General features: G+C 36.7%; 2 protein-coding genes across 3 annotated transcripts; both read right to left on the reverse strand.

Moving 5' to 3' along the window:
• Window positions 1–441: 441 nt before the first annotated feature.
• Window positions 442–27,428, reverse strand: LOC125062124. Of its 2 annotated transcripts, none has more exons than XR_007119201.1 (2): window positions 23,029–24,487; window positions 442–545 (listed from the first exon to the last, which is right to left on the reverse strand). XR_007119201.1 is itself a non-coding variant. In XM_047667702.1 (2 exons), exon 2 carries the CDS (start codon window positions 24,068–24,070, stop codon window positions 23,096–23,098), a length of 975 nt encoding a protein of 324 aa, XP_047523658.1. In that variant the 5' UTR covers window positions 24,071–24,073; window positions 25,282–27,428; the 3' UTR covers window positions 22,925–23,095. The 2 variants fall into 2 exon arrangements, 1 of the variants encoding a protein (XP_047523658.1); XM_047667702.1 differs by lacking the exon at window positions 442–545 and adding an exon at window positions 25,282–27,428 and having other exon boundaries at window positions 22,925–24,073.
• Window positions 1,068–21,859, reverse strand: LOC125062004 (gamma-aminobutyric acid receptor subunit beta-like). The gene is given in 9 exon segments (XM_047667619.1): window positions 1,068–1,093; window positions 2,278–2,379; window positions 2,536–2,704; window positions 9,126–9,151; window positions 9,154–9,200; window positions 9,202–9,238; window positions 9,568–9,725; window positions 10,048–10,193; window positions 21,803–21,859. Coding segments are annotated over 9 exon segments (768 nt in total).
• Window positions 27,429–27,837: the final 409 nt, after the last annotated feature.

The following is a 27,837-nucleotide window of genomic DNA, read 5'->3' on the forward strand; positions in this document are numbered from 1 at the left end:
ATAGAAAATAATATTGTATATCTCCGTGTCTTTGGTATCTAATTAAATGTTATATAACGAAATCAAACGAAACAACAATAAAAATTACACCAATTTTTTTCTTAATGTAGGTCGTAGATGTAGGTACCACGTGCTATGAAAAATTAAATTTTTAACCAATTACTTAATCTCACTACTTTAAAAAAGGATTATCAATAAAATACTTATTTGCACAATTAATTGAATTAAGGACACAGTTTGGAACACAAAAAGAAAAGGACAAGGAACACTTAACTTTTGGTTAAATCTCTCGATGTGGCACTTTAGCTGTACTACTGCTCGATTGATTATTTCTTGATTAATATTCTTGATTAATCTTCTATTTCTTCTTTGATCCCCTCATGAGCCACCATGTTCATTCTTTAGGGAATGACTGGGCCGGTAAATGAAACTCTTTAAGACTTCTTGTACAAACTTGTTTAATATGACCTTTCGCTAGTCGAGTACAAAGAGAAGTGATGGCGCACGTCGCCCCACCTTACAATTATTATAATGAAAAAATGCGCCTGATATATACATTGCGCAATGTCGCAACACAGTGGTTCACAATGAAAGTGAAAGTGTTAGTGCGCGAAAAGCATTCTCGATAATCGAAGATAGTGTCATGTAGCATAATCACTCATTTTTTTTATCAGTAAATTTTTTTTCTCTCATTATGTATAATTTTAAGCATTTTGTTTTTTTCTCCCGCCCGGGAGCATGTTCGGAAAGTAACCGAACACCTTGTAAAATAGCATAAGTACATATAGTTAGCCGCCTGCGCGCGACGCTTTTCTATAACATCAGTGTATCATCAACCAGCTCCGCGATCACTCATTAAATTAGTTTTTAAGAGCAAAGCAATCTTTTAGTTAAATATCATTAAAGTGTTTTGGCAGCAGCCCGAACACTAAAGATAATTGTCAGTCTCAACTATTTTAAAGACCTTAACGTCGTCAGCAAATAATAGTATTTTGGAATATTTGATACCGCTTGGAAGGTCGTTAATCATTATTAAAAATAGCAACGGTCCCAGGTTTGAACCCTGGCTAATACCAGAAATTGTTGGATAAGGCTGCGAGATATATTGTCCATATTTAACATATTGGTTACGATTTGATAGGTAACTAGAGAAAAACTTAAGCAGAACAGGTCCACACCCAATTGCGGCCAACTTTTGGAGAAGAATGTCGTTGTCTACTCGATCAAACGCTTTGTGAAAATCCAAATATACTACATCCACCTGACACCGCCTATCAATTTCACGCGATACCATGTCAGCCAAAGTCAATAGATTAGAATTAACTGATCTGCGTGGAAGAAAAGCGTGCTGGCAAGGAGTGATGTGGGGAATGCATTTGGGCAACATTAGCGAGTGTAAGGACATTTCAAACACCTTCGCCAGCGTACACAGAATCGCGATAGGCCTGTAGTTTTCAGCTCTGCTTCTACAATCAGCTTTAGGAACTGGGGTCACGCGGGATGTCTTCCATAACGTTGGGTAGACCCCTGAATATAAAATAATATTGAAAATATGCGATATAGGGAATATTAAATATTCTGCCAGTGCTTTAATTACATAAGCCGGAATCATATCTGGACCCGGAGGTGTATTAGATTTTAGTTTATTTACACTACGCATAATAACTTTTGTTTCGAAATTTTTGATATCAAAATGATTAGAGTATGCTTTTGGGTTACGATTGGCAGTTTCTGGAATAAGTTTCGGGTGATCTGCCAGAAATACCGATTTAAAGTGACTAGCACATGCCTCTGCCGCGTCACAACCATAATATTCAACATCATTATAAGAAATTGCAGACTCTTTAGCTTTTGGGTTTCTAAGAGAACGAATATATTGCCAAAATTGCGTAGGTTTATTAACCAAATTTAATAAGATGGTATGTAAATAGTTAATGTTAGCTTTGCGAATGTCGTTCTTAATGATTGACCTAAGACGTTTAAATTCTTAACACGCGTTATTATCATTAAGAAATTTCCACTGCCGATGGAGCTGCGCTTTAGTTCTTAATTTAGCGATGATTTCATTATTAAAATGTACAGGGTAGACCCTTTGTTTAGTTACCTTACCATGAACTAAAATCAAACGGCCGTAAGAAATCTACTATAATAAAGAATTTTAAAAACATTCTAAAGAATCGTAAAAGATATGGTCTCTTATAAATACCCTTTCTTCGAACAAAATTAAAGGCGAAAAAAAATGATTTAAGATCGAACAGGGAACTGGAGTAGGCGTACACTCCCGTAGCGCTATGTCAATGGCTTCGACGTACGAGATGCGAGGCAGACTGCTCCGCACCCCAGTGCTTATTGTTATCATCGTCAGAACCGTTGTTATGCCTATAACGTGAATGTGGAACATCTTTCATTTTCATCGTTTGTCACTTTGGCATTTAGTAAGATAATATTAATTACGTTTACCCATTTAGATAAATATGGATCAATGGTCTGAAATAAATAACTATTATTATTTTTAAATGAAGCCAGGAAACTCACCTAAAGCAACCCTCGCGGACGTGGCTTCATGATTAATCCAAAACGAAACCCAGGACAGCATCACAATCAAGATACACGGCAGGTAAGTTTCGAAGACGAAGTACCCAATATTCCGTCGCAGCTTGAAACTTAGTGATAAACGCTGATAGATGCCTGTGGCTAACTTCTCCTGCACAGTTAATAGACACTGTTACGGACAACGAACAATACAGTTAAGAAAGCCGACGAACGAAGCTGCAAGCCAGATGTTATTCTTGGAAGCGGTCGGCGGGTGCGCAGGTAGCGGAAGGGTCGGTCGGCCCCTTTTAACCAGCGTGTTATTTTAGAATTAGTTTTAAGTTTTTATTTTGTATAGTCAGATAGATTTACGCAGCCATGCCGGACGGACGTTAGTTATAAGCTTGCTTCGCCATATTATAATTGTATCACCATCACTAACGTTCGACCAATAAACGGAAGATTTATAACTCCACTCTGAGTTTCATTTCAAGAATAGCGGCGGTGGTTCAGATCGACACCGTACGCTTATAGACACTTTAGAAACCGATTTCGAGTTTCACTCGTTGTTTAAACAAGCTTTAATCGTCTGAGAGCTAACATAATATTTTAACAACAACAACATACGTTACGAGTCTCACAGTCACAACAATATCGGGTCCGCGTATTTAATCATTTTAAAATCTGTTTACTTGAGATTTATAGTTTAAAGTACATTTATGTTATCACCTAGCGTACGGGATGCTGTGAAAGTGTTATCCGTTCAAAATAACGTGCATTTAAGTTTTTTGGTCAAGCTTAAAACAGTGTATACGTCACAATCATTAAGTGCTTTTATAAATATTAATTGTGGTTATTTATTGTGAAAAGTGTTGTTAAAGTCAAGAACTATATCAGGCTCACGTCATCCATTATTATTTCAACGAAACACACAACATTTTTACAACTATGACATAAAAATTTGTTTTTTGCATCACAAATCAAGATACCCTCATTTGTTATCTTGTTAATTTTTTTGTTGAAATTACAACTTTGTGATACCGTCACATAACTGACAAGCACAGACTACTGATAAGAGATGACAAGATACACGTATTGTTGCCATCGAAACCATAGTGCATAAGCTTGCGAGGTTACGTTTTCCTTATTCAACAAGCTTGATAACGGGATGAAGTGCAAAGCTTGCAATAAAATTGTGAAGCCAATTGAAGACAAAGTTTGTTCTCTGTGTGTTGGGCACTATCACTACCAATGCTTGGGTACTACAACGGAGAACTTTCACAAAGAATCTAAGCAGGCAAAAGCTAATTGGAAGTGTCCCAATTGTAAAAGTATAGAAAAGAAAGGTGATAGCACCCCAGTAAGGCAAGAGAATCCGAGTGCTGTAGTTTGTTCACCCTCATCATTGAGTGGTGTAGGTGATTCTTACATGGATGAGCTTAAACAGTACATAGAGGCCAAACTCCAGGAGACAACTGCAACTATTCTAGCAGAAGTTAGGCAGCAGATAATATTGGAAAATAAGTCAATTCACGAGGATTTTGAGCAGCTGAAAGAAAAACTTAACTACTTTTCATCACAATTTGAAGGTATAAATAATAAAGTAAGCGAGAACACAAAACTCATAGAAACGCTTCAGGCAGAGAACAGAGCTTTGTGGAGTCATCTTAATGCCCTGGATCAGCGTTCAAGGTCCTGTAATATAGAAATTCAATGTGTCCCTGAAAATAAACAGGAAAATTTAATAAACACTGTAATGCAGCTAGGAAAAGTGATCAAGTGCCCTATTAGCGAGACGCAAATTCACTACTGCTCCCGACTAGCTAAGATGAACAACTCTAGTCCTCGACCCCGTTCAATACTCGTGAAATTTAATAGCCCACGTCTTCGTGACGAGTTTCTAGCAGCAACTAGCAAATTTAACAAACACAATCGTGATGACAAGTTGAATACCAGTCATTTGGGTATTGGTGCTAACAAGAAGGCTGCTATTTATGTAGCGGAACACCTTACCCATGAAAACAAGCGGCTGCAGCTGCCCGTTCTAAAGCCAAAGAACTTGGATATAAATTTGTTTGGGTGCGAGACGCGAGGATATACATGCGGAAGGATGAGCAATCAAGTCATATCTAAGTAAAGACATTGATTTAGTAAATAAGTTGTCATAATGCCGCTAAATTTGACATTGTTTTTTACTAAGGGCATCTTAAACTGTTTTTATCAAAATGTTAGAAGATTAAAAACCAAAACTATTGAACTGTTTAGTAATGTTTTGTGCTGTAATTTTGATGTAATAGTTTTTACAGAGACATGGTTAAACAGCAGTGTATCGGATAATGAATTATTTGACGATCGTTATGTAGTGTATAGGCGCGATCGGGAAAGCAGTGGTTTTCACAGCAATAAACTAGGGGGTGGGGTATTGATAGCTGTTTCCAAGCGCTTTCAGTCACACCGTATTTGTGCCCACGAATCAGACTGTGAGGATATCTGGGTTAAGCTGGAACTAGTTAACAGTAAGGGTGAAATCGATCTTTTGTACATAAAAGATATATGTGCATATATGTGCTGCGTATATTCCCCCTCCTGTACAAAAGCATATTTTAAAGCACTTTATTCATAACGCCAATTGTATTATTGAAAATCTCAGCTCTAACATCATCGTTCTTGGTGATTTTAACATGAGTAGCCTATGTTGGAACGGGACACTTAATTCCACGTTAATACCAATAACGACAAATAGTATGTTAAATAACATGATTATAGACTTTATGTCGTTAAATAATCTTTCACAATTTAATAATTGCCTTAACAGCAAAAACCGAATTCTAGATCTAATAATGAGCTCTATGGTAATCTCTCATGTAAGTGAGAGCAAAGATCCTCTTTCAAGTGTTGACCCTCTGCATCCTCCGATTGAATTTTGTATTGATATTGTCCATAAAGAAAAACTCAATTCCCATGAAGAAGCCAGGTTTCGATTCCATAAAGCAGATTATGAAAAAATTACAAGTGATCTAAATAATATTCCTTGGCACACTGACCTTTCCAATTGTGCTAGCGTTGACGATATGGTAGCACAGTTCTATAAAATTCTTAGAGTTATAATTTCTAAACATGTTCCAAAATCCAAACCACGTTCTTGTAAATATCCAATATGGTTCTCCGCGGCATTGGTGAAGGTAATCAACGAAAAATTCAAATATCGCAAATACGGCAATCCTCGTGATTTAATTACTTTTGAAATGCTACGGGAAAGATGTACAAAACTCCATAACTTAAGCATAGATTATATTTAAAACGCTTAGAGACTTCATTATCTACGAATCCAAAACTTATATGGAGCTTTATCAAGCAAAAAAGAGGAAGGATAAGCTCTTACCCTGCCCGGATGTCTTTAGGTGATGAAGTAGCTTCGTCGGGGTCAGACATTTGCAATCTTTTCGCATCACATTTTTCTTCGGTATACAACTCGGACAACATATCGATCAGTGGCCAGTCTAGTTCGTTAACCAATTGTTTAACTTCAATATCGGTAACTACTGATCAAGTTTTCAGAGTTTTAAAAAGACTTGACCCTTCGAAAGGTGCTGGTTCCGATGGAATACCTTCTATTTTTGCGATAAAATGTGCTAGTGAACTAGCACTACCACTCAGCATTATTATTAATAGCTCTCTTAACTCTGGAATATTCCCAACGGTTTGGAAAAGTGCTCTTGTAATACCATTGTTCAAAAGTGGTGACACGAGTACGGTATTAAATTATAGACCTATATCTATACTTCCAACTTTCGCAAAGGTTTTTGAATCTATTTTGTGCCCAATAATATATAATCACTTCAAACATTTTATCGCACCTGAACAGCATGGATTCGTTAAGTCACGTTCCACGTCGACTAATTTGGTTTCCTTCGTGGAGGATCTTGCTGAGGGGGTTGATCGTGGGCAATCATATGATGCAATATACACCGATTTCAGCAAGGCCTTCGACAGGGTGAGCCATGTTATGTTGATACACAAACTCTCCTCTATTGGAATTGATGGCATATTTTTAAATTGGTGCAGATCATACCTGTCAAATAGGCAGTCAGTAGTTGTAGTTGGTGGGTACAAATCCAAAGAATTCGCTGCCATATCTGGAGTGCCTCAAGGGTCACACTTAGGTCCATTATTCTTTAATATCTTCATCAACGACATCGGAAACTGCGTTCAAGGGTCTAAATTCTTGATGTTCGCTGATGATTTAAAATTATATAGGACTGTGAACTCACCCGAGGAAGCAATGTCACTGCAAAATGATCTGGACAATTTGATAATGTGGTGTAGTTTAAACGGAATGAATTTGAATCCTGAAAAATGTCATGTTGTTCGATTCAGCAGGAAAAAACGCTCGCCAACCAGAGTCTATCATATTAATCAGGCATTACTTAAGGAAGTCAGCCATATTCGGGATTTAGGTGTGATTCTGGATGGTAAATTGCGTTTTAACTTGCATGTTGATGATATTACAAATAGGGCTTTTAGGATGTTGGGCTTCGTCCTGCGTAATTGTAAGGAATTTAGGAATCCCAGCACTAAAGTGTAAATTTACACATGTCTCGTACGTAGTATTCTCGAATATTGCAGTCCTGTGTGGAATCCGCATTACGGTATCTATATCAAGCGCTTAGAGAATGTACAGAAGCGATTTTTATGGCACCTATCCTATGGTTGCAACATGGCTAGGAAACTTCCTAGTTACAACGATCGTCTATTACATTTTCACCTTAAATCACTTCGTCATCGTAGAGAGCTGCTTGATATCATGTTTCTGTATAAACTTATAAATGGAATTTTGGATACCCCTGATATCTTGTCCAGAGTAAACATTTCTGTTCCTAAAAAGCTGCAACGATTTGCAAAGCCTCCTTTCAGAATTAAGTTTGCAAAATCAAATCTGGGTCAGAATGCTCCATTAAATAGATCTTTAAGGAGTTATAATTTAATTCATAGCGTTGAAATTGATGGTGGTATTGGATCGCAATGGGACGGTCGTGAATTCCCCCAAATAGATATGTTTTCAAACACCCCATCAATTTTCAAAAAGTTAGCGGCTCAGCTGATTACTCATTAAGATTTTATCGGGGTTATTCAATTAACTCAATTAATTTTGTAATGTTTTTATTTTGGTTTATCTTAACTTAATTTTTTCTTCTTATAATGTACTTATAAAAATTTAGAATGTGGTATGCGCCTATAATTGGGGTAGCACTTGGCTTGTGTTTGTGTTTGTGTTACATTACTTGTATTAGTGTCTACTTTGTTGGTGCATAAAATAAATAAATAAAAATGTGCGTGTACTAGTGTACACACGTTAGAAGTGAAACTTCTTTATGACCTTATTTTTCGAAAAATTATCTATATGCAACTTTACAGAAATTGGTTAAATAAAGTTAAATTATAAACGTTTAAAAGTTTTTGTTTTTTAAAGAAATTTCAAAAAGGTTAGTCGACATCACAGGAGACCGAAGATCTGGCAGCTACCTCGGACAAAGAATTAGTCTAGCAATTCAAAGGGGGAACGCTGCCAGTATCTTCGGAACCTTGCCTAAAGGGACTCCTTTTAATGATATATTTTAGTTTATGTTAAGTTTCGTTATTTATTTCAATGTATTATGTATATTATTTTATTATTATTAGTTTATGTTTATAAGTTTAATTTTATTCACGAATACAAGTTAAATTAGATAAAGTTTAACAAAAGGCTTTTAATATCACAGACTTGAATACAAATAATGCAATTATTTCATTTTACCTTATTACCACTAAGATTATTACAGAATTTCATAAATTGTAATAGAATTTTTACTATCATTGTTATAGTTATTATAAATTTTTGTTAATAATGGTTTAGAATCTCTTCGAAAAAGACGCGCGTAACGGTCAAATGTGACGCGTAACCGAAACATGTGACGCGTAACCGAAAAATGTGACGCGTAACGAAAAAATGTTACACAAAATTTTTTTCCAACCCCGATAAAGAAGTTTCACTTCAATAAATAAATAAATAAATAAATAAATAAACATGTCTTCCTGAGCGTAATAATATGAAGACCATCAGCACACATTTTTTAAACACACAATTAAGATTTACGGGGTTCAATGGTTCGTTTAAAGAAAATGTTAAAAAATCTTCGATTTCTCTGTTAAAACCTAAACGTTAACGTTAACAACATAGTTTAAGGCAAATTTTAACGTAACGTAAAACCCCATACCTACGCAAACCTTACAAAGTGAAAATTCAAGCTGTGTTTGCAATTTCCGAGAATATGCAGTTTTCTATCTTACATAACTTATTCATGCAGCAAGTAACCAAGACATGAATTTTACAAGAGGACTTGTAAAATAATTGTGCTTTAGGACATTTATTACATATATTTATGTATTAATATTTTACGCAGAAATGTACTAAGATTTTACTTTTCTAACGTTTTGAAATAACATGACTATAATAATATTTTTTGGCTAATTGTAATTCTTAAAATATAATCACAAATACTTTCACCTCACTTGCGATATCCTTCCTATCAAAAGGCCAGTGATAACGCTGTAACCTTCCTGTCATTCGTTCCGTGGCCCGTATCGAGAACTGAGGAAGTTCCGCCTCCTCCACCCCCCGCACCGGTGTGTCTCCAATACATCACAACGTCAGATACAGTGTACCCATCTATATATAAACGTACTGTTTGAATGTAAACTCAATGTTAACGTCTTTAAAGAATTGCCGTATTTGTTACGGATTAATTCCAGCTACAAAAATGAAAACTTTTTAAAATATGTTTATGAAATGCATCTACTTTAACATGATTCACTCAGCAAAGTTACCCTACGACCATCTTTACGACTAGGCTGTATGAATAATTAGCTACTAAACCAATATAAAAATTTGAGTGTTGAGATTTGAATTTGCTTATTTTACAGTGCAAGCGGCAGAAACATCTTCAACAGTGCAAAGCAAAGCTTAGCTCGGCTTATTTTAAAGTTATGGAGTCACACAGCTTTCAATCTCGACGATGCAGTTCTGGCTGTCCAAGGGGTAGTAATGGAGGTCCATCATGCAGGCCAGGGTTGCCGTGAACCGCATTCCATATGTGATGCTGCTATCTCCGCCAAGACGGACTAATTTGTTACGCTCGGTCACATCATGCAGAAAACTGCGAAATCGAAAAAGACCAAATTTTGTTGATTCACCGTTAATTAACCCTGTCCTGAGGCCAAGTTGTTCGCAAAATTTCTCTATTTGAAGTGAGAGTTAGCCACGGTCACTACTATTTAATTGACTTTTTATTAATCATATACGTTCCAAAAGGAAACTAAATTTAGGTTGAAACTAAAGTAGGTAATCTTTGTGTGGACATGAAACTGATAAAGTCCATACTCTTTCATATTTGGTTCATGCCAATAATCACTTGCCATTGCTTTCGTGTTAATGTTTATGATTACATTTATGTTTCGTTATTTTGCAACAACACGAACCTGTTCTTATCATTGGCAAAAAACGTATCCGGCACCCAAATCCGATCGGCAAAATCTCCAGAGAGAGTGAGGACTTCTTCGGTTAAACCAAACTCCAACCTTTCATCTTTCCAATACTGATTCAGATAAAGGGTTATTGTGTAGTCCTGAAAACAGTGTTACCCATACCTACGCTTAAGTCAATCAGGATATTTGACGTAATTGTATTTTATTTAACTTCACCGACAGCTCACTTTAAAATAATTATAAATGTACTAGCAGACCCGGCCACGCGTTGCTGTGGTTAAGATTTTTGTTATAATACATTGTTGTAAACAATTTAAGAGGAACGGTAGGAGAACATCAGTCACGGGGACCACCATGTTTTTTTACATTGATGGCATTTGTAAAAAAAATAGTGACCTCCATGACAGATGTTCTACTACCATAACCCCTTAGTACAATGAAATTATTATTTACGAACGAAGACGGAAACGTTAAAGAAAACAAATTCACTGAATTGGGATTTGATGGGGAAGGACTTTGAATATGATTGATTAAAATTTTCGTACAGTAAGGCAAAAATCAATGCAAAAGAATTAATTTTAAAATTTATTATTTTTATTTAATTTTGTAACAAATGAGTATATTACACAGTTATTAGTAAATAACATGTGACACTTAAACTTACGAATGAGGTAGGTAAGGCAGATAGTCTTAAATCTTTAACAGTAGGGTGGAGCGTGCTTGTATGGAGGTTTTTTTTTTTTTGAATTTCAAAAAGGCGGTGTACGGAATCGGTGCTTCGGTACAAACATATTAAGCACAGAAAATTTGGATTCAATATCTTAACTGCAAATTGTGCCCCAAAGCCCTTGAAATATACACAAATTTTCGAAAAAGAGGGTAGTGTAACAACTTGTCTCGTATCAATTCTAAACGTAAAATATGCATTTTCTCACTTAGTTTTGATTAACGATGAACACAACCACAGAATAATTGTGAAAGAAACATAAAAGAACATTTATTTACCCACGAAATATCGTTGACAATTAAATAAAATATCGCGAAATTTTGTAATTTTTTGTTTCTGCTACGCGCCGAGGTAGACTTCGCGATGACCTGCTGTGACCAATGAAAATGCATTAGTGACCTATTTCAGTTGAAGGCGAGAGCACGGAGGAGCTGCTATTGTGTCTGCTGTATTACAAGATATCGGCTTAGTGACTGAAGATGATTGCAAGAATGTTGTCGATCGTAGTAAGATCCGCCGAGCCCGTACCCAAACTAGGAACTCACAGATTTCCACTCAGCTCGACCTAGGACAGTCCATTTATATCTCGTTTGACGGATGAAAGGATAAAACGTTAGTCATGGAGGGCAATCGCAGAAGATTTGTAGTAGAGGAACACATCACTCTGTTAAAAGAAACTGGGTCGCAATACATTGGCCACATTATTTGCAAGGTTAGCGGTGCTAAAACTATTGCCAACAAACTGTTAGCTTATTTTGTAGCGAAATCGATCGATTTAACTACAATCACAGCCATCGGATGCGACGGTACTGCCGTTGATACTGGGATTCATTCAGGTATCATACGGCTTTTAGAAAAAATATTTAAACGACCGCTGCAGTGGCTAGTGTGCCAGATACAAGCAAATAAATTAAGCTTGTGTCACCTGCAAAAATCAACTACTGGGATGCCTCCCATTTTGTACCAATAAACTGTTACCTGCCTGATATCACAAGAACTCGTCGTCACCTATATTTGTTGGAAATATGTCAGGCTATTAATGCAAGAAAAAAATATTAATGATGAAAACTTGGCTATGAGGTCTCCAGGAAAAATCTGTCATTCGCGTTGGATGACGACAGCCAACTCAATTCTCAGGCTGTACATTTCCACCAAGATTCCGACTGAAAAACAGATGACTGTGACTGAATTCGTCTTGAAGGTTTACGCCCCAATGTGGTTCCATATAAAAACGAAACCTTTGTGTGTTTACGGGGCAAAACACCTACACGAGACAATTAAATTGACTCGGTATCTTCCAACGCACTTAAAGAAAATTGTCGACCCCGTGATACAAAGGAATGGCTATTTCGGTCACTGCGAAAGAGTAGCCACATCCGAGAACTAGCTCTCAGGCGGATCGTGAAGATCAGGGAAAAAACGTCGATCTTCGCTCCTATCAGAGTCTTCAAGGTGCCAAGCTTGAACTTCAACGCAGAGCATATTATGACCTGATTGAATGGGACAAAGTCTCTGAACCGCCAGTCCTGAAACAAATTAGCACCGACTTATTGAAGGATGCTATCGCCAACCCAGATATAGTAGAAACTCAAATTTTGACACTCTATCGTCAAATGCCGTGTCACACTCAAGCAAGTGAAAGGTGCATCAAAATTGTGACTGAAGCGTGCTCTGCTGTATGTGGGCCCGAAAGACGGGAAGGATGGATAAAAAATACGTTGAAATCCTGTAAAATCATGCTGATTTTCAATACCAAGGCAGAGTACGGAACTAAGTAATTTTTAGGAAATTTACCCCATTTGCAGTATTTTTTCCTAACTTTTCCTTGTCTTAATTTTATAAACTATTTGATTTTATGCCTTTATTGGTATTCATATATTAATATTAATAAATAAAATATATAAGAATACTTACAGTTATTTTTTTATTGATTTTAATTTGAACCCCTGTTTTTGGACTTTCATGTTTTTTTCAGTGGCTTTGGGGCACAATTTCTACTGAAAATATCAAAATCCTGTCATAGTACCTTTCGTTCGTATCGCTATGGAGCACCGATTTCCAACCCAGCCCAAATCAAAAGCCCAAAAAAAAATTCACGCTCCACCCTATTTAACAGTATTATTTATTATTTTGAATTATAAATACTTTTAATTTCAATTTAATGTAGCACTGATCGGTGCACAATATTTTTGGTCAGCCTGTCTTTAGCTAACACAAATAGATTCGTCGGTTTCCCTACACGTGAACATGCAACATATAGTTGCCCATGAGAAAAACATGGATTTTCCAAATCTAAACCACAAATGGACATTGTTTGGCCTTGAGACATGGCGAAAGCTAAACGAATTGGAAACTGTAGCCTTTTGAAGGGTATGGTAGAATCTGACGGTATCATTGGAATATGTGGCAACAGGACCATTTCCCTATAAACTTCCCAGTTAAAATGGTTGCTTCAAGAATTTCAGTTGGAAAATTTACACTTTCATTTTCATCAACAACAGTATCGATTGATTTAAAAGACATCAGATCACCTGGTAAAAACTGTTGTATCTGGAAGTTAATTTCGTCAACATCAACATTTCTGGCTGCCAAAATCGCCCGATGACTGAGCCAGTTATGATTTAAGTAATTATTCTGTATATCCGGAAAAATATTCTGAATCAATTCATTTTTATTCTGAAGAACAGTGCAAAAATTGTCGGGCAGTTTAATGCATTGCCTATTTTTTTGCAGTTCTATTTTACCATTCCCAATATCTAGTAATTGTTCGGAAAACATTTGTGCTGATGGATCATTTCGCAATTGTACCCGCATGTTTATGGTCAATCGAAATGTTTCAATACTTCGCCATAAGAATGATTGTTTCAAACATGCACTAATCTCATCCGCGATAGTTGTTAAGGAGTTATAGTTGAGAATTGATCACTAATTGATCGAGGGTCTTGAAATTAAATAATTGCAATAATAACACGTGCGAATCGTATGACACTTTTATTTTAACTGAGTAAGAGTAGTGGACTGTATATACATATTCTTCAATTCTTACGTCTACCGTACGGTGTCAACTGCGCTAGTGAGGTATTTCATGCTAAAATTCGTCAATACTTAGAGGATTTAGAGGGTACGGAGTCTTTTATAGATGATATTATTGTATGGGGAAAAACTAAAGAGGAACATGACAGTCGGCTAGAAAAGTTATTAGAGCGAGCAAGAGAAATTGGAATAAAATTCAACAAAGAAAAGTGCAAATTTGGACTTAGGGAGGTAGTGTTTTTGGTCATATTTTTGACGAGTCAGGTATGCGCCCGGATAATATAAAATAAATAAAAATAAAAATAAAAAGCCTTTTATTTCTTGCTTTCTATAAGTATTACAATTTCATAACATACTTAATTTAATGTTTTTTTTTTGCAAGAACCCTCTCCATGAAAGGTAAAGGCCTCCTCCAGAGAAGACCAGTATTCTCTGTTCTCTGCCGCTCGTAACCAATGAGTGCCTGCCACTTTTGTGATGTCGTCTACCCAGCGTGCATTTGGTCTTCCTCTCTTTCTTTGTCCTAGTGGGCCTGTCCATTGTGTTGTCTCTCTTGTCCATCTATTATCGCTTAGCCTCGCTACGTGACCCGCCCATCGCCATTTGAGCTTTTGTGAGTAGTTGAGGGCGTCAATGGCTTGAGTTTTCTGTCTTATATGAGTGTGGCGGATCTTTTGGATTTTCCTTATTTTCAGAATGCTCCTCTCCATACTCCTTTGGCTGGATATAATTTTATTTTTTACTTTTCTAGTAAATTTCCAAGTTTGGCAGGCGTATGTTAATGAGGGCAGTAGGCAGGTGTTCATAACTTTCGTTTTCATTCGTATAGTCATTTTACTTTTGAGTATTTCTTTGAAGCTCCAGAACTTTTTCCATGTGATGTTGATTCTTCTCTCTACTTCTTGTTCGTTATTTTTTTGGCTAAATGAAATTTGCTTTCCCAGGTAAATGTAGGCGTTTACATATGTTAGGGGTGAGTTTTCCAGGTATATTGGTCTTTCAGTATGGTTCGTCATGACGTTAGTTTTTGTTAGGTTGATTTCCAAGCCCACTTTACGACTTTCTTCGTGTAGAGCGTTAATCATTCCTTGTAGTTGGTTTGTATTTTCTGAGAGCAGGACTATATCGTCAGCAAATCTTAAATGACTCAAGTAACGTCCTTTTATATTTATGCCAACTTTTTCCCAAACTAGTTTACCAATGATGGCCTGTAGCACCGCTATGAAGATAGTTGGCGAGAGTGGGTCTCCCTGCCGTACACCTCTGCTTATTTGTATGGGTGGTCCTGTAGTCTCTAGCTTGACTCTGCTAGTACTGTTATCATAGATATTTTTTATGACTTTTATGTAGTCTAGTGGTACTTCTTGAGAGAGTAGCGTATCCCAAATTGATGAATGGAACAGAGAGTCAAACGCTTTTTGGTAATCGATAAAGGCAATATAGAGTGGTCTTTTGAACTCTTGGTATTTTTCTATCAACATCTCTAGCGAATGTATGTGATCCACTGTTGAAAAATTTCTTCTAAAGCCGGCCTGTTCTATAGGTTGGTATTTTTCTGTGCTTTCTTTTATCTTTTTCTCGATTATTGAGGAGAACAGTTTATATAGTGAAGGTAGTAGGCTTATCGGTCTGTAGTTATTTATGCTATTAGGGTCTCCTTTTTTATAAAGCAATATAATGTTAGACTCTGACCATTGCCGAGGTGTATTTGAGCTGTTCAGTATCTGGTTAAACAGTAGAGTTAGTGGTTTTGCTAGGAACTCGCATCCAGTTGTTATGATTTCGTTGGCGATACCGTCGGGGCCTGGGCTTTTCTCCGTTTTTAGTGTTTTAATCCCTTTAATCACTTCAGAATCTTCTATGCTTGCTCTCGTCTCTCCTTTATTTGTGTCTGGTAATTTATATCCATATTGGCTCGGTGTGCTGTATAGTTTCTTATAGAATGTTGTTGCTATTTTCAGTATATCTGATCTATTTTGGGTATTTTTTGTTTTATATTTCAACTCTTCAATCCATAGTTTATGTGTTCTCAGTTCTTTGTATGCCTTCTTGACGCTGTTTGAAATATTAAGGTGATTTTCGAAGGTTCTTGTGCGGTGCGCCTTGTAGTCTAAGTAGATACATTTACTAATGAGTTTGTAGAGTGCTTTTAGTTCGTTTTTCATGGCTCTTGATTTTGGTTTTGTCTTTTGTAATTCTTGTCTTCTATAAATTAGGGCCTTTGTGCGTGCTGATAGTATCTGGTTTTTCCCTTGATTTGTATTGGGTGAAACCTCATAGGCTTTTTTTAGGCTGGTGTCTATTGCGTTTATAATATTATCGTAGTGATTTTGAACGGTGTCCTCGTCTCTCCAGTTCTTAAGTAAGTTTGTTATGCAACTATTCAGTGTTTGTTTGTAGGCTTGTATTTCTTCTTCGCTTTTTAATTTGGATCTTGAACATACACCGACTTTTTGTTATGGGAAGAATGTTAAGTGTCGCTCTCATAGGTCTGTGATCCGAGGGGTAAGTGATGTTTAAAGACTGTATGTTGGATATGTTTTTGTGTAAAGTTGTCAAGATATAGTCTATTTCGTTTTTTGTTTTGCCATTAGGAGATCTCCAAGTCCATCTTTGTTTACTATTTTTTTTGAAGAAGGTGTTCATGATAGACAGATTATTCTCGTGTGCAAAATCAATGAGTCTATCTCCTCTACAGTTTCTATCTCCGTAGCCGTGGTTGCCAGTAGCGGCTTCATTAGGATTGGTTTGTCCTATTTTGGCGTTAAAATCTCCCATGACTATGATATTGTTATCTGAGAGTTGTATAGCTTTGTCGACAGTACTGTAGAAAAATTCCGACTCCTCGTCGGTCGACGCCTCCGTTGGAGCGTAAACTTGAATGATACTTAATTTTAAGTTATTGATATTCATCCTTAGCAACGCTACTCTTTCTGATAGTCCTGTGAAGCTTATGATGTATCGTTTTAGATGTTTTTTGACAATAAATCCTACTCCATACAATCCTGGCGTTTCTCCAATGTAGTATAAAATAAACTCGTCGTGTTCTTCAATCTTGTTTCCAAGTTTTCTAGTTTCTGATAGACCAATAATATCAAACTTTATATTTTTCAAACACTCTGTTAATTCCAATAATCGTGAGTATGTCGACAAAGTTTTAACATTGTATGTTATTATGTATAGGGTATTATGATGACTGTTTTTTGTACTGTTTGTTTTTATTTTCTCTGGAGGGTTTTGGTCGTGATCTTCCTCGGTGACCGGCCGGCTTGGAAGATTAGTTGGGGGAGTGAGGTAGTTTTTTATTTTTTTGTTGTTATTGATAATGGTTTCAGTTGTTAGTTTTTTGGTCGTTCTGTATTGGTTTGTACGTTTTCTCTCCTTATAAAGTTGAGTAAATTTTGGTTATTTTTCTTCTTTGCAGTTGGCGCTGGAGATATGCTTAGTTGTTTAGGAGGCGACTCAGAATTATTTCTTTTCCTTTTTCCACCGCCGAAGTCCTTTACTATGAGATTATCTCCCCTAAGAAATGCAATCCTCCCATTCCTTCTTTCTTCTTTTAATTTTGGCAAAAGTTGTTTTCTTTTTTCTAAAGTTTCTTTTGTAAAGTCCTCTTCGATATATATAAAAGGAGGTAGATTTTTCTTATTCTTAATTATCTCATTTCTTTTCCAGCATGTAAAAAATGAGACAAGAATAGGCCTGGGTTTATCACGTTGCCGTTGTTCTTTTCCGATTCTAAAAGCGTTGTTAATTTCGTTACTTTCTATTGTAACTATTTTACGTAGGGTGGATACGATGGTTTCTACTGTAGAGTTTTGGGTTTGGTCTTCTTTTAGTCCATATACTATAAGGTTATTCCGTTTTTCGTATTCTTCTAGATGTTTAACTTTGTTTTCTAGCTTATCTACTTGAGTTTTCAGCAAACTGTTTTCATCTATCAATATCTGCAATTTTTCTTCTAGCATTTCAGTGATATTTTTGGTTACTGCTATTGTAATGTCTTTGGTTTGTGTTGCCATTTCCTCTTTAATCTTACTCAAAAATTCCTTCATATCAATTTCCATTTTGTTTTGTATTCTTCAGTTCCAAGTTCTTCAGGTCGTTAGAAATATCAATTGAAATTAATGTTCATAATATGACTTCGTAAGTCGCGCTAAGTTAAAGCTGACTCACAGTTGTTTACTGCGTGCACTTTATTCACGAATAATAAAATTATTTCATCACATTGATTGACGTTAATTCATACAAAACCTTAATATCCAACACTAACCCTATGCTATATTCTAACAATATTTATTTGTTATGATACAAGTATAAACATACGAAGATGTACATAGTTAGTTAATGTTTTTATATTATACTATAATTAATTAATGTCCTAAATTAACTAAATTAACTAAATCTAATGTCCAATCTGCTATTATTTCGGCGATGTTAAACTTTGTAAAATAAATTGCACAGCAGTTATTTTGTTTTCACTAACAGTTAATTATATTCTGATAATTTTAAAAAGTTTGTTGCATAAGTGTTATCCTCAGGTAGTTTGCTGTCCTCCGATGATAATGTCCACTTCTTTTCCTTGTACGATTTTAGTGATTAGTATTGGTAGCGCCCTCTATTGTCGGACCTCTGAAGTACTTATAATACTTGACCGTCGATCTATCGAGACGATCAAAGTGGACTTTGTTGTTATGGTACAGGCACTCTATACTAGATGGCGTTATCGACTATGCGCTATTGTTATCTTTTTGCATTCTCATTTAGCAAAAATAGGTTATATTTTTATTGATTTTGTTGTAAAAGTTCACAAATCTATAATTGATCGACACTTTAAATTTTCAGTAACTAATTTTGATAAAACCACTGTTATTTCGCTTCGACTGGGTGTCTCTTTTGATAGCACTTCGACTACTTTTTGATATTGCACTTTTTCACAATTTAGCACTGAGTCACTGAATAAAAAGCTTTGCCCACACTGTATGTTAATAGATGATTGATTATTTTCCACTTTTTGGTCTATACACTGGGTTAGGGTACACAATTATTTTTTAATGTTTCGATAAATACGGAGCTGATGTTGACAGCGGCATATCCGGCGCCCGGATAATACTAAAATCAAAGCTATTGTGGATATGCCTTATCCAATAGATAGGAAAGCACTAGAGCGGTTTTAAGAATGGTAAATTACCTATCAAAATTCATTCAAGGCTACTCAAGTATGGTAACTGTTCTTAGATGCTTACTAAAGAAAGATGCTGTGTTTATTTGGGAAAAACAACATTCAGATGCCGTAGATAACATAAAAGCAGCACTATGTGCAGCACCGGTGCTGGCGCTGTACTCGGCGGAGGCGCCGGCGGTGCTGCAGGTGGACGCCAGCGCGGGGGCCCTGGGTGCGGTGCTGCTGCAGGGCGGGCGGCCGGTCGAGTTCGCGTCGCTCACCCTCACCGACGCTCAAACTCGCTACGCGCAAATTGAAAAGGAGACATGGCGATTGTTTTTGCGTGTGAACGTTTTCATCAATATATTTACGGCAGAAGCGATATCACAGTTCAATCTGACCACAAGCCACTTGAAGCTTTATTCAAAAAATCATTAATAAGTGTTCCGGCGCGTATTCAACGAATGATGTTGCGAATACAATGTTACACCATCAATGTAGTATATACTCCAGGTAAATATATGTACATTGCGGACACATTGTCCCGGGCGCCGACGACGGACGTGATGGTAGATCGTGGTGTGAGTGAGGAGGTTGAAGCGCAAACCTGTTTTATGATATCAAACGTAGGGTACGTTTGATATACGATAGCAAGTTAGAATTGATAAGAAGGTACACAGCATTAGACGAAGACTGCAAAGTATTAATTGAATATATAATGAAGGGTTGGCCTAATAAAATATATATCATGAATGACAAAATACGAGTATTTTGGTCATATCGGGAAAGTTTACAATACATTGACGGCATGATTTTAAAAAACAATCGAATCTTCATACCGGCTTGTTTACGTGATGAAATGCTATCACGATTCCATGAGGGTCACCTAGGCATAGATAGGTGTAATCAAAGGGCACGAGATGTTATGTTCTGGCCGGGGATGTCCCGGGACGTGGAGGCCTATGTCCGCGTGTGCGCCACCTGCGCGGCGCACGCGCCGCGACCCGTGCCTGACAGGCCTTGGCTCAAGCTAGCTTCAGACATCTTCGAGTATCGTAGGAAATATTACGTTATATTAGTAGACTACTTTTCCAATTATGTTAAAGTTAATGAGCTTAACAGTATATGTAGCAAAGCTGTAATAACTGCCCTAAAAGAGCAATTTGGTAGACACGGAATACCAATTGAGTTGGTTACAGACAACGGACCGGCCTATAGCTAGGCCGAATTCAAAAAATTTTTAGAGTCTTGGGAAGTTCGACATACTACTTCTTCTCCACACTATCCGCAATCGAACGGAAAAAGTGAACGTGCTGTGCAGTCAGTTAAAAATATATTGAAAAAGTGCATTGATTCAGGTCATGACTTTCATCTAAGCTTATTAAATTTTAGAACGACTCCGCGGGACAATATGGATTCTCCAGCCCAAATACTTACGTTTACGTACTTACGTTTGCACAATAGATTACCAATGAGTAGAAAATTAATGTATGAATCAGTTGATAATTCAAAAAATTATCAAACGCTAATGAGTTATAAGAAAAAATCTAATTCAAATTATAATAAGACGGCTAGGGACCTACCTATGCTTAAACAGGGTGATAGGGTAGTTCTGGCAGGGGATAATAAAGGGAGACCTGTCAAGGTCATTGCGAAATCCTCAGAGCCTAGGTCATACATAGTGGAGGATGCGGTGGGGCGCCGCTACAGACGCAACAGGCGACACCTGGTGGCGCGGGAGCGGTCGGCGCCGGCGCAGCCTGAACCCGCCGTCAGCTGTTCCGCACAACAGCTGATCACTGATAGGGGAGCGTTGCCCTCTGCGAGCGCCTCCGACACATCGACGTCCATTGTTACCGGTCCCGTAACTAGGTCAAAGACTCGAACGCGCGCTGGCTTAGTATTTGATTTAGATAATTTGTTTTGATAAATTACTAATGATAAATTTGGCATTATAGGTACTTATTACGTACTTGAAGTAAATACTTACTTAAATAAGATTTTGTATAAATAACAAGCTACGTGTTTGATGAATTTTAAAGGGGAGGATGGATTAATAGTGAACAGCTTGCTAGTTAGTGGACTGTGAAAAGTGTGTTTAAAGTTTATATGTATTGAATGTCAGGAGTATCTGAATAGTATATGTAATGTATGTGTGAGCAAGCTGCACTAAATGACTAAATATATGAGAGGGTGAGACGTAAGAACCTAACAACCATACGGATCCCTAAGCCCTACAGACGTACCCTAACACATAAATAGTGAATATATAAATATATAAATAAGTACGGGATGTCTGCACCAAGAGACCTAAGGTAACCGACGGAGCCCTACGGGTAGGATCAAAGGTTCGAGGTGGTGGGATTATCTCAAAGCTACCGGGCAGGCTCACCACGATAATTAAGGGCTTGAAGTAGTCTTCGCCACTTTGAGAGGAAGCGAGAAATGAACAAGACAGAGCTATATTCAAATCTAATTTATTGTTATAAAACAATATCTTAAATACTAATTACACCTATTCACACATACATGATATTTTTCTAGTGAGCTGTTGGTGTATCGCGCAACCTCAGCTATTAAAATATGGAACACATATGAACCGTGTCAGCAGCTGATCAATATTTACATAAAATTGCTATTCAGCTGCTAATATTTAGCACACACCGGATCCATGTCAGTAGTTCGTTCATGTTCAAATGATGAAATCTGAACATTCTGGCGCCCCACAGAGTCTGCAAAGGCTGGTACAGCTGCAGAGTCTCCTGCACGCGCGTTGTGGTGCGTTGTGGAAGCAGGTTGTTGCCTTAGTTCGAATCTTCACTCACATTCGATGACCATAGACCCGTCTGTTGTGTTGGCACCGCATCTTCAACCGCCTTCATGTCGCTGTCTATTATTCGTGATAATGAAAATAATTAATTTTACTAACGTTAAAATAATCTTGAAATAATAAAATTCAAATGAAATTTTTTTAAAAATATATCATGTATTTCAAAATGTGCTGAACAATGCAGTTATTTATTAATGAACTGCATGTTTTTCCCCCCGCGACATAAAACAATTTTCTTTTAGTCTAGTTAATCGTTTTAATGTTATTTGCTAAATTAACAGCTTTGCTCCGTTACATATAGAAGGCGTTTGTTTATAATTATTAATTCAATGGCTATAGGTAATAAGTATCTATATGTGTTGCGTAAACATACTTGTATTTTCTGCATACGCTTATTATAAAGTGTGAATAGGTGACATTAAATACTAATTAATATATTATGTAATTTGTATATATAGTTATATATATTTTTAAATATGTTTTTGTTATTAATAAGTCTTGAAGTATAAGTTTAGAATATTATGAACTTGAATTTCTTCTTCTCCTTCTTCTTTTTATAAATATTATTATCTTGTCTATAAATCGTCCAGCAGCTATCAAGCATTGCACTAATCGTCCATGTGTTTAAGAACGGTGAAAATATTGTCTTTGTCCCATCCCAAAACTGTCTTTTTGTCTGTATGTAATTGTCTTTTATTTTTGGTTTATCCATTTGGATATGTCGTGTTGTAAATTGTTGTATGGCGGCTGTTGCCCAAGTCGTCGTCTTTGCCTTTTAAATGTATTTGTATTTATTTGTAATGTAGTTGTATAGTTTTGTAATTGTACGAGCCAAGGCTGTACATATTGCTCTTTTGCCTGGGGGAGTATGTACGAGCCAAGGCTGTACATTTTACTCGCTCAGGCTTCCTTAGTTTTATAAGCTTAATTATTCCCTATGTAAGTACGTGCCAGGGCTCGTACATTCCGATCATCTACAACCGTGATGATTTCCTATGTCAGTACGTGCCAGGGCTCGTACATTCCAATCACCTACAAGCGTGATGTTTGTCTTATGTAAGTACGTGTTGTTCATTCTTTAGGGAATGACTGGGCCGGTAAATGAAACTCTTTAGACTTCTTGTACAAACTTGTTTAATATGACCTTTCGCTAGTCGAGTACAAAGAGAAGTGATGGCGCACGTCGCCCCACCTTACAATTATTATAATGAAAAAATGCGCCTGATATAAACATTGCGCAATGTCGCAACATACTCCCGGCCGTTGAAACTCTTTCAACATTCTTCATTTAATCTTCTTGTACCGGCAACTTGCACAGCCGGACCAACGAACGTGTAATGCAGCCGCTGCTGGTTTTAATTTCTGCCACTCTGGCCACTCCATCTAAGCCATTTATCAGCCGCTGCACTCGACCCAACTTCCAGCAGAGAGGGGCAGTATTGTCCTCGGCTATCAGCACTAGGTCCCCAATATTAAGATTGGCAGAGTTCTCTCTCCATTTAGTGCGCTGTTGCAATTCCACCACATACTCCTTTTGCCATCGTCTCCAAAAGTGCTGTCTTAATTGCTCAATTCTCTGGTACCTTTGTAAGTGACTAAATTTGAATTCATCAAGACCTTTAGAAGGCAGCGAAGTTAATGGTCGACCAATAAGAAAGTGTCCTGGGGAAAGGGTAAGAAGGTCATCGGGAGAAGATGACAAGGGACACAAGGGACGGCTGTTTAGGATTGCTTCTACTTGTGCAAATAAAGTTGATATTTCCTCAAAAGTAAGATGACAGTTTCCCATAACACGCCGTATATGGTGCTTAGCAGATTTTACCCCACTTTCCCAAATACCACCGAAATGAGGAGTATATGCCGGAATGAAATTAAATTTAATTGATTGTTGACTTGCAAAGTCAAATAGAGAATCTTTATTTTGTTTGATAAATGAACCTAATTCTCGCGCTGCAGCTACAAAATTGGTACCGTTATCAGAAAATATTTCCGTTGGTCGTCCTCGACGAGCAATGAAACGACGTAGTGCCATTATATAAGCTTCTTTAGTTAAGTCACTAACAGCTTCTAAATGTATACATTTGAAACGCAAGCAAATAAATATACACAAATAACATTTAATTAAGCGGCTTCCTCGTCCTTTGCGATTCAATATAAGAAATGGACCTGCGTAGTCAACTCCTACAGCTAAAAAAGGGTAATCTGGGGCAATCCGCTGTTCTGGAAGATTTCCCATTTTAGGTTGAAGAGTTTGCCCACGCATACGCCTACAAATAACGCATCTATTAAATACCCGTTGAGCAAGACGACGCCCGTTAACTGGCCAGACAACCTCTCTCACAGCTGCAAGTAGCAATAAAGGACCAGCATGCATATGCTTTAAATGCTCTCGCTCAAAATATAATTGAGTAAGGCGGTTGTTACTATGTAATATGATTGGATGCTTTCTTTCATAAGAGTAATAATTTGATGCATCTAAACGCCCGCCAACGCGTATTATATTTCCATCAAGAAATGGAGATAAAGATAAAATTTTGCTTTTGCTATTCAACTGTTTACCCTTGATTAATAAATCATATTCAATTGGAAATGATTGCCTTTGAGCACACTCATATAACTTGTTCATGGCGTTACTCAATTCGCTAGTTGATAGTGCACCCAGATGTTTATTAGTTTTATTTTTTATATTAAATATGAATCGAAGCACATATGAAACTGTTCTTTGTAATCGAGTCAGTGAGGAGTACCTATTAAAATCAATACATGATTCATTTATTACAGCCGAATTAACCTTAATTTCAGGTAGACTATTTAAATCAAAAGATTTTAAAACAGGCCATTTAGCCTCGTCTTCATGCAAAAAACTAGGGCCTAACCACCACAAGTTCATGTTCAAAATATTCTTAGCTTGAATTCCCCTAGATATAAGATCAGCAGGATTAAATTCCGATGGCACGTATCGCCATGCTGAAGAATAAGTTATTTCTTTTATTTCACTAATGCGGTTGGCTACAAATGTTTTCAATCTACCTATATCCCCTTTTATCCAGCATAATACAACACTGGAATCGCACCAATGTACTATCCGCGTAGGTGTAAACCTAATTGACTCTAACACCGATTTTGTGAGCTTTCCGGCAAGTTGCGCCGCACATAATTCTAGCCTTGGGATAGTAGTAGGCTTTAGAGGAGCTACCTTTGATTTACTGCATAATAATCGAACAGTGACGAGATTGTTGCTGCTAATTGTTCTCACATAAATACTTGCACCATAAGCAATTTGCGATGCGTCACTAAAAGAATGTAATTCTATGATCTGAGGTGAATTCCCCAATACTAATCTCGGAATATTCAATTGTTTTAAATACTTTAAATTATCTACAAAATTTATCCATTCATCTTTTATCTTCTGACTAACAGGCTCATCCCAGCCAATCTTTTGTTGCCATAGACGTTGCAACATTATCTTAGGAATAATAATAACTGGACTTAATACTCCTAACGGGTCAAATATTTTAAAAGCATTTGACATAATAAATCGTTTTGTGATTGGTTGTCCAGTTATATATATACTTTCTTTTACTGGTATATGAAAAGTGTCAGTAGAAGGAGTCCAACCTAAACCCAAAGTACTGGAGGATTCACTCAATATTAAATTATCTTGTTTGTTTATTTCAAATTTTGTAAAAATTGACGGAAAATTAGTTTTATATTTTCGTAAATTAAAACATCCTGACTTTAAAGCACATGAAACAGCCTTTTGTATATAAATCAATGTTTCTGGATCATCAGCTCCAGTCAACAAATCATCTACAAGAAAATCTCTTTGGATGATGACCTTTATGAGTTCATCGTCTTGCTCTTGGCCTATTTGCCATAAGCATCGTGTACTAAGGTAACTTGCACATGCTGTTCCATATGTCAGGGTATTTAAAGCTAATGTTTGTATAGGCTGATATTCATTCGGTCTCCAAAGTATCAGCTGAAATTTTTTGTCACCTTCTTTAACATTTACTTGCCTATACATTTTTTCTATATCAGCCGTAAGTAAGTATTTATGTTGCCTTGCTCGTACCAAAATAGAAAAAAGACTATCTTGTATGCTCGGTCCTACCTTTAATAGATCATTTAACGAGTAACCAGTTGTAGTGGCTGCTGAACCGTCAAACACTACGCGCAACTTAGTAGACTCACTATCTGACCTGATCACTGCATGATGGCATAAATAATAATGTGGACCTTCATCAAATATCTTACCCTGACATAAAACTGACAGATGCCCTAATTCTTTATACTCATCAATGAATTTGGAATAGTCTATCTTTAATTGAGAATCACGCCTAAATCTTTTTTCTAAATTATAAAATCGTTTTCTAGCTAAACCATAACTATTTCCTAAACAAGTTATAGCCCTTTTGAAAGGTAATTTAACATTGAACCTACCATCACTATCTCTAGTAGTGTTTTCTAAAAAATGCTGTTCACTTTCCTTATCATCGCAACTTTTCCTACATACTGAGTTATAGGGAAAGTCCTCTATCTCCCAAAACTTTATCAACAGATTATCCAATTTATTCTTTTGAGATGGTACTAAGCATTGATTGCACTGAATGGCTCTGCTAGACCTTGCTGAATAAATAGGACCACATATTAACCAACCTAAATGGGAATTTCTTAACTGTGGACCACAGTTGCCTAGCGAATATTGCCCATCGCTTATTATATCCCAGAATAAGTCTGCACCTATCAAGACGTCTACTGGAGCAGGTTGGTCAAACCTTGGATCAGCCAACTGCATGTTCCTAGGCAACTTAAATGTTATTTCTACTGGGCCTTTAGGTAATTGCCCTGTTAATTCTTTTAAAACATAGCAAGACAACATTGAACTGTAATTGCTGTTTAATGAATTTATTTGAATATTACAAGTTTCAGTTACACTACTTGAACAGTTGCCAATGCCGATGACCTTTAGAGTGTCAACTTGATTAGGCTTTAATGACAATCTGTTCTGCAAAGATTTCGTTATAAAAGAAGCTTGACTTCCACAATCTAGAAGCGCGCGAACCTTGATCTTTTGCTGACCAAGTGGATCCGACACCTCAATAAAAGCAGTGGACAACAGTACGTGACATGTGTCTTCGTTAGCATAATTTACAAAAATATTTGTTTGATCGCTGTCTCTTTTAGGAGAGCTTGATGTAGATGGGTTGGATGAGCAATGCAGCATACTGTTGTGCTTTTCCGTACATCCAGCCACACGACAAGGTCCCATACGACAATCATTTACGGAATGACCTTGCCTTAGACAAATCTGACATAGTTTATATTTCACTACGTCTTGTATTCGCTCATCTAAACCTTTGTCCTTGAAAGTAGGACAATCATATATTTTATGATTCTTATCACAAATTATACATAAAAATTTTGTATTTGATTGTTTATTTTTATTATTTTTATAACTAAAAAATGTTTTTATTTGATTTCCTTGTCCCTGTCCTTGTTTTAGAAATTGGTTATTAGTGTTATAATTATTATTATAGTTAGAACGCACTTGAACATGAGGTTTACCAACATTGATATCTGACTTGTTATTTCGATTTAAAGATTCTAATATATCGGCACGATCTATTAAAAATGTATAAAATTGATCCAGATTGGGTACATCACCATCTAAGCTACTGCGAACCTCTTCCCATTTCAATAAAGTGTTGTCATCCAATTTTGAAGATAACATAAACACTATTAATGTATCCCATGTATGCGTAGGTTGCCCTAAACTTGCCAAGGCACGCAAATCCTTTGTTACTTGATCTACCAAAAATCGCAAAGCACGCTCTGATTCTCGAGGAAGCTGCTTAATATTAAATATTGAATTTAAGTGATGATTAATAAGAATACGTTTATTATTATAGCGGCTACACAATAAATCCCATGCGCTGACATAATTGTTAGCAGACACCTCGAAGTTAGAAATAACCCTAGCCGCGTCACCTTGTAAATAAGAAATTAAGTAATGAAATTTATTAATTG

The sequence above is a fragment of the Pieris napi genome, chromosome W, assembly GCF_905475465.1.
Source record: "Pieris napi chromosome W, ilPieNapi1.2, whole genome shotgun sequence".
Classification (NCBI taxonomy): Eukaryota; Metazoa; Arthropoda; class Insecta; order Lepidoptera; family Pieridae; genus Pieris; species Pieris napi.

Bases quoted from the DNA above. Each gene is read 5' to 3' on its own strand.
- LOC125062124 (XM_047667702.1), bottom strand. From the start codon at position 24,070: ATGCGTGGGCAAACTCTTCAACCTAAAATGGGAAATCTTCCAGAACAG.